Below are 7,386 nucleotides of genomic sequence, written 5' to 3'. Positions count from 1 at the left end.
CTTTACATAAACATTCAAGAACATTGCGACAAAGTGCAAAAGAACATTAAGACATAATTAAAACAGTTATAAAAACATTAAAGATTAGAAAATAAAAACAAGCTAAAAATAAAAGCTAGGATTGAAGCTAAAATAGAATATAACACATAAGAGTAAAAGCTCTAGTGCAGTATATAAGATCATTATCTGGTTTAATAAAAGGCAGCAGCAAACAGGATCGTTTTAAGCTTTGATTTAAAAGAACTCAGAGTTGGTCCTGCAGTTTTCTGGGAGCTTGTTCCAAATATTTGGTGCATAAAAACTGAACGCTGCTTCTTCTGCATGTTTAGTTGTGACTCTGGGGACATTAAGCAGACCTGATCCAGATGACCCTGAGAGGTCTGGATGGTTCATAACATAGCAGAAGATCAGAAATGTATTTTGGCCCTAAACCATTTAGTGCTTTGTAAACCAGCAGGAGTATTTTGATATCAATTCTCTGAGAGACAGGGAGCCAGTGTAGAGACCTGAGAACTGGACTGATACGATCCACTTTCTAAAACACATAAAACACATTTTATTACCCAACCTGGCAACCCTAGGTTCCCCAAATGACACTAATACACAATAGCTGTACTCAATCACCCACTCTGTGTGTGATTCATTGGTCATTCATTCATTGTATCACCCACTCTGTGTGTGTGATTCATTGGTCATTCATTGTTAGTGTTTGCACATCAAGATTGCTATGTTAATTGGGTTACATTATAATTTCTAGATTATGAATTTGCAGTGGATTCTGAGCCAAAATATGTGGTTGCCTGTGCTTCATGAGGAGTGTTAAAAACTATCATATTTTTTTGTATTTACAGGTATATGATGTAAATGTGTTATATAGATATTTCGCTATATGTGTCTATATTATGTGTATAGGTATGGGTGTGTTTGTCCTTTATTATTCAGCAATGCTACTAGGCAAGCCTTCTCTGTCTTTCAATTTTCTATTATTGCTACTGTAATGGTAATTACTAATATTATTAGTACATACATATTTGGAAACTTATCTTATATCTGGTTGGTTCATGTCTGTCTGATATGTATTGTACATGCATGTGCAAAAAACCAAGACCACTCAGATATAGGCCTTCATACAAAAACCTTTTATTTGCAAATTGTTCAAGCTCCTTCAAGGGTAGGCCTACCGCTGCCACTGACTATGATTGGCACATGGTGATCTGTTATACATCTGTTTGCAGCTGCACTGTGATCGCTGACTTCAGCTTCTGTTCGAGCACCAGATATGCAAATCTAATGAGTGAAAAGCGAGGTCTATCCCAGAGCATAGGTCCACTGGCATACTGCTGTCAGATCTATACTGGGATAAGTGTTGGAATGAAAAGGAATAACTTGGAGTGAAAATATCTGCTGAAGCAGTGCCGATTCAATGTTAATCTTTGCGCATTGCAGTTAATATCTTCTAAATATCATGACAGTCAAACAAAGACAAGTCAGTTCTCCACAAGAGCATAAGGCACAATATGTGTCATGAGATTATAGGTGATTTTCCACAGCTGGGCTCGCTGCTGGAGCTTCAGCTGTATGAGCCTTGATCCCATTGATTGGCTTTTAGTTTTCACCCCCACAGAGAGCGAGCAGAATCTTCTCATAGTCTCCTTTAGTGTCATCCTGAAGGAAAGAAAAGACAGTGTGTAAATTAAATTTGAATACAAACTTTACATTGTCTCCCATTGTCAATTTTGTGAATTGTCATGTGTATAATAACAAAAACCTGACCAATTCTGACATTTAGGATGCATTTATTGTCATTTTCAGAGGTCAGATGTTTGCTCACCAGAATATCCCGGTAGACTGTTGTGCCGTAGGTTTTCTTGTACTCATCCTTGATCCGTTTCATGTCGATTTCAGAGCGGCTAACCATGATGCGGGTCAGGAGGTGTTTGCGGGGATTTTTACCCTGATGGGTAGAAAAGAGTCAGTCAGGGAAGGCCTTGGCCAGCAGGCACAGTATCCTGCATGCATTTAAAACTATTTTGTGAATAGTAGCCTACACATACTGTACCTTCATGGCCAAGGAGAGCTTCTCAGCGAAGAATGCAGGCCTGCTTCCAGCACACTTCACTGGGGTTATTTGAAAAAAAAAAAAAAAACGGGTCAAGCTTAAATCGAGTCTGTGCATAAATCACTGCATAAATGATGAGGTAATAAAGTTAGAGACAAGGGTTGTGCCTTTACCTACTGCCATGAGACAACTTTCAATATCCCCCTTCATCTCCAGGTCGATAACTTTGGCCATGTCCACTTTGCTGTACTTTGAGTACCTTTCAAACACTGAAGGAGAGGACGCAGTGGAAGAGTGTTAGATCTGACAGGAACAAACAGTAAATAAAACTGATTTTACTGAACAGGAGAGGTAGCCAGCTAACCTTTACGGAGATGAGGGGCGCTCCTGCCGGTGAGGATCTCAATGAAGACGGTGGCGTTTGTGCCTTTCCTCCCCTCCCCGGCCTCGTACAGAGCCCTGGCATCGCTGTCAACCATCTGCTCACAAACTCCTTCAGTCCTGCTGGCCTGTGATAAAGACAAGCAGAGTGAATTCAGTGCTGTACAAAGTTGTGATTTATCAAACGTATCTCTTCAAAATGACTGCTTTACCTATTCTAGATAGTATAAGGTGATGCGGAAATGCAGTAAAAACGGTCAGGAACATTCCTTTACCCCCAAATTCACTCTTCTCACGATTTATGGATAAGGCTTATTGTGAATTGGGTCGAGATTTGTCATTTTTAAAAAGTGGGAAACCAGACAAAAAGTTTGGGAACCACTGCAATAGACAGTAGAAGGTGTCTGCAGATGGATAGTGGCGGGTTGTTTTGTTCAGTAATAGTAACTATTTGAGTTGACAGTAAACTCAAATATTTACCGGTATTTACGAGTGTCTCCTGATTGCCTGCAGCTACCAACATCTCTGAAACTGCTCATTCCCGAGACAAAACCTCCAAATTTTAGATCAGTCGTGCAAGTGCAACTTACAAAAGCACCCAAAGGTACTAAAATCACTCGCTCCAAAAGCCCCATTGTTGCTTCAAACCAAAATATTTCTAAGGATCTACTGAAAATATACAGCTGTGCAAGTCTGATTGATGATGGAATTGTGTTGTATGAAGTTAATTGTCATAGGCAGCATCTTTGTACCATAAAATATGTGCTGGGTGTTAAAATGATTGGTATTTCTATTATGTCTTAACATTTCAAATCACATAATTTTCTCCATTTTTTGTGCATGAAAACTGAACAGAAAGTGGTAAAGGCAACAGAAACATGTTGCTTAATAAATAATACTATTATTCTATAGATAGTGAAGACAATTAACAGGCCTAAAAATAGAGATTAATTCACCCAGCAGGCTGTTAACGCAAATATTCTGCTGCGTATTTCCATCAAATTCATATTTCATCATTTTATCCAACTTTTAAAATAAGATGAATGTTCACCATATTGAGTTTGTACTGTACATTTGCCCTTTGTAAGATGTCCAAATATAAATCCATAAAAGGCCCAATTGGTCACTCATGTTGTGTTAGCACGTGCATGTGTATCGAGGGAGTGAGTTTGTTTATTTTTTTTTACAAACCACTGTCATCGTAGCAGCTACAGGGTGTGCTATGTTGCCTCACAACTTAAAGCATCCTGGTGCTGCTGTGAATGAATAGGTGTCTGTGCTACATGGGTCTGCAAAATCCTATAACAAGTCTTCAAAATCCTGTTACAGGTCTTCAAAATCCTGTTACAAGAACAGCATGAAACACACACCACAAGACAGAAAGCAAGTGTGTGGACACTGACGTACCTTGCAGAGTTCAAGGAGAGCAGCCCTGAAATCTCCACTGGTGTCACTCTTGATGTCAGCCTCCAGATCCTTCTTGTAATCTTGATGAAGAAATCACAACATTAACATTGAGGATAAAAAATGATGCCAAAAATGGGTAAATTGGGTTTCACCAAGTGTTGTTATTTTTTTATTTTTTTTTTACATTTAAACCTTCTCCTGTATTCCAAAGGTTGTAATTGTGATTTTCCACAAACACGAGCTTGGTGAAACTGAATATTGTTGCTTCAAATTCGTCAGCACGCACCTTGCTTGTAGGCTTTCTTTATGTCAATGATCTCGTTGTTGTTCCTGGAGGCCAAAATCTCTATAAGGATGTCCTCCTCTGTGCCCAGACCCTGAGAAGGGGATGCATGCAACGATAGATTGATACAGAGAAAGATTCTTCACCGGCCCATTCAAACAAAACACACCTTCTACTCTCCCGTTAGGAAAACAATACATGAATATGTGGAAGTGGGTGGATGTCATTATGCGCCAAAAATAACACATGATGGTGAAGCCAAAGCATTCGCCTCAAATGAGCAGTCATTTAGACATTTATATGTAAGTGAGACTATGTGTGTGTGTGTGTGTGTGTGTGTGTGTGTGTGTGTGTGTGTGTGTGTGTACCTTCATGGCCAGTTTCAGCTGTTGGGCATCGTACTGGGCCGGTGTTTTCAGCAGAGCCAACACCACATCCTCCAGATCTCCCTTCAGAGCGTTCTTCAGCGCTGATTCCAGAGGCTGCGAGAGGACAACCGGTGAGCAAATACTGTACAGCGTTGTGTGTTTACTTTTGAACAAAATCAACATTCTTCCTGCGATCGTCTTTGTTTAATTCTAATTACCTTGCCGCTGGCTTGCTGGTAAGCCTCTTTGATCTGCTGCCTCTGCTCGTTGCTCCTCTTCACCAGAATTTCAATGATGGTGTTCTCATCCACACCTGCACAAAGGACATGTTGTTAAGTTAAATCATCATTTACTACCTCTGGATCTGTACGACAGAGACGAATATATAATTCAGTGAAGATTTTAGTCAAAACTTTCTACCACAGACAATTCCACTGTGAGTAATGGTGCATGATGGCCAGCAGATGGTGTTAACATTCTTACAACAAAAGGCCAGCATGACACACTTGCTAGCAGAGACACATTGTGTAAAGCAAAGACATGTTCACACACGCTCCAAAGCTTCCCTGTGTGGATTTTAAAAAGTTCACCTTTTGCCTTGATTGCTTTATCCAGGACTGCTGCATCTCCACTGGCGCTGAAATTGGGAGCTGCGGTCACCGTTCCCTCTTTCTTGAGGTCCTGAGAGACACAACACAGATTATTGTGTGTTTGGTAAATATACTTGAGCTCTCCCCCAGTGGAGGTGTGCATGAGATCGGTTGCAAACGTGCATTTTCCAAATTCCTTAGGTGCAAACGTGCTCTTTAAAAAACACGTAAAATCACAGCTTTTTCTCCCCTCACACATTGTTTCCACATTAAGACACACAAAAGACATACAAAAAGAGAAATGTGGCAGGTTTTATGACCCCTGTGGACACGTCCTTGGCCGTCTCGACCCCTACACCTCCATGCCTACAAAGACCATGTCGATGTCCTTTAAAATGTCTGCACACACCCCTGTTGGACTGAGCTGAACAATAACAGGAGAGTCGGAGAGATCATGCAGGATAGCCTCATGCAACCCAGCTTGTAGTTCACTTTAAGAAAGCAGAAGTAGCATTTCGTTCTGTTTGCAGAGTTTATAAAGGGAGGGGCGCAGATTCCTGCCACAATGACTCACACTCACAGGACTTAGAATGACCATCTTTCCCATTGCATATAATCTTTACAGTGCAGGCTCCCTTTCACTCTAATAATACATCATTTCTTATCTTTCTGCTCTGCTCCACTCCTTTTTCCTTCCACCTTTAAACTTCCCACTCATTCCTTCCTTCCTTTGCCCTGCTGTACTCTACACTCCACTCTTTTCTTCGCTCTCAACTCTGCCTGATAAAAATTTTCCACCCTAACATAACACAGGAAGAGAAAAAAAAAGGGGTTGTTGGCCTGAGCAACTGGAACAGAACCACAGAGTTACGTACTGAGTCATCAGGCATGCCCATATAGACAGTCTGCTCCATGAAGGCGCTGATGAAAGACATGGTGGTGCTGCTGGAGTCTGTCTGCAGGGGGAACAGAGAAGACAAGATGTGATCAAACAAAGTCCACTGATCATGTTACAGATAGTATTCAAAGAAGAAACCATCACTCTTTTTATTGGGTGTGTTTGGGTAAAGTTCTTAAACTTTGTTAGTAGAAGAAGGAAAGAACTGTTTGTTTTTCCTTCATCTACTCCTGGAGAGCACAAGCCTCTGCATATTTACTGGAGGTTTATGTTATGTGGTTTTCCATAATGACAAGCATACATGTGGCCACACCCACACTCAACTCTAATAGGGATTTACACTATAGCCTATACTGTAGACTAGACTAGTCTCCTTTAATGTGCTTTAATATTAATACTGAGAGACAAATTAAACCAGCTCAACACTTCCTGAGTCAAATTTGTAAATCCGAAAAAAAAAAATCTCTGCTCTTTTCCCCAACCACACCCTCATAGGTCGCATCAATACTTTGAAGGAGAGCAGATATAAAGGCATCACATCTGGAACCAAACTTCAGGATACTCTCAAACTCACAGCTGGAGGACAGATTTAAGATTTTAAAACAAAGGAAAGTGTCTTACCGTGTGGTTTTAGAGGAAAGAAGTTAGTCTCAATGGATCCAGGGGCGTTGTAGCGACACAGAGAGAGTATTTATACACTGATAAACCCCACCTAGTAACTGGTCCAGCCCATACTCCCCCATCCACAGCTGCTATTGGACTGAACCGCTGTCTGAGCGTCGTGCGTAAAAACTAGGAACAGTCTCTCCAGCTCATTCAACACAGTCATGCTGCTGCACTGTAAACAATTGCTGTTAATTTACAGCAGGAAAAAAACATCACTTTACTGCTGATCAACTGTCTAAAGTATCATCAGTAACAGTTTCATGCAGTATTTCTTGAATTCTGGGACCTGATCTGCTCATGTGAGGCTTGTACATTGTACATGATTGTAAAATCAGTGAATTAGCTCTGTTCTTCACTCACATGTTGTTATGGTTTGGATTCTGTGCTTGTAGCCAGCTATAGACAGACATTTTGGGAAAAGTGTCAACAAGTCTATTATAGCCTTTTTCCTAACAAGTGCCTTTAATTGTATTTAGTGTGACTATTCCTATGTCTGTAACCTGCTAAGTCTATTCATCTAGGCAAAAAATAATGTTTATTAAAATGTATGTAAAAAATACAACCTAAATAGTGCATTAAAACAAACCAGTAAGATAATGTAAAAGAAAGGTGAAAAACAGCTATATAATGTATCTTTAAACAGTAAATTAACTGTAAAATACTGTGAAATTACTAAAAAAAAAAAAACAGTTCAAACTGTATTTTTCATTAACAGTACAAAGCTGTACATTTCA

The 7,386-nt window shown here is 40.0% G+C and overlaps 1 protein-coding gene across 1 annotated transcript; it reads right to left on the bottom strand.

Moving 5' to 3' along the window:
* Nucleotides 1–1,118: 1,118 nt before the first annotated feature.
* anxa1a (annexin A1a) lies at nt 1,119–6,637 on the bottom strand. The gene is made up of 12 exons (XM_074638510.1): nt 6,608–6,637; nt 5,964–6,044; nt 5,089–5,179; nt 4,717–4,811; nt 4,499–4,612; nt 4,134–4,224; nt 3,848–3,927; nt 2,424–2,568; nt 2,233–2,328; nt 2,060–2,118; nt 1,832–1,954; nt 1,119–1,665 (listed from the first exon to the last, which is right to left on the bottom strand). Exons 2-12 carry the CDS (start codon nt 6,021–6,023, stop codon nt 1,606–1,608), a joined length of 1,014 nt encoding a protein of 337 aa, XP_074494611.1. The 5' UTR covers nt 6,024–6,044; nt 6,608–6,637; the 3' UTR covers nt 1,119–1,605.
* Between the last annotated feature and the right edge of the window lie 749 nt (nt 6,638–7,386).

Source organism: Sebastes fasciatus, chromosome 6, assembly GCF_043250625.1.
Source record: "Sebastes fasciatus isolate fSebFas1 chromosome 6, fSebFas1.pri, whole genome shotgun sequence".
Lineage (NCBI taxonomy): Eukaryota > Metazoa > Chordata > Actinopteri > Perciformes > Sebastidae > Sebastes > Sebastes fasciatus.
The sequence above is the reverse complement of the archived record's forward strand: the minus strand, read 5'-3'. Positions and strand labels throughout refer to the sequence as shown.

What these genes read in the sequence shown, in the direction of transcription:
- anxa1a (XM_074638510.1), bottom strand. Translation starts at nt 6,023, where the DNA reads ATGTCTTTCATCAGCGCCTTCATGGAGCAGACTGTCTATATGGGCATG. An exon ending in CGCCCCTCATCTCCGTAAAG is followed by an intron (nt 2,329 to 2,423) that starts GTTAGCTGGCTA and finishes CCTCTCCTTCAG; the next exon opens with TGTTTGAAAGGTACTCAAAG. An exon ending in AAGTTGTCTCATGGCAGTAG is followed by an intron (nt 2,119 to 2,232) that starts GTAAAGGCACAA and finishes AAATAACCCCAG; the next exon opens with TGAAGTGTGCTGGAAGCAGG.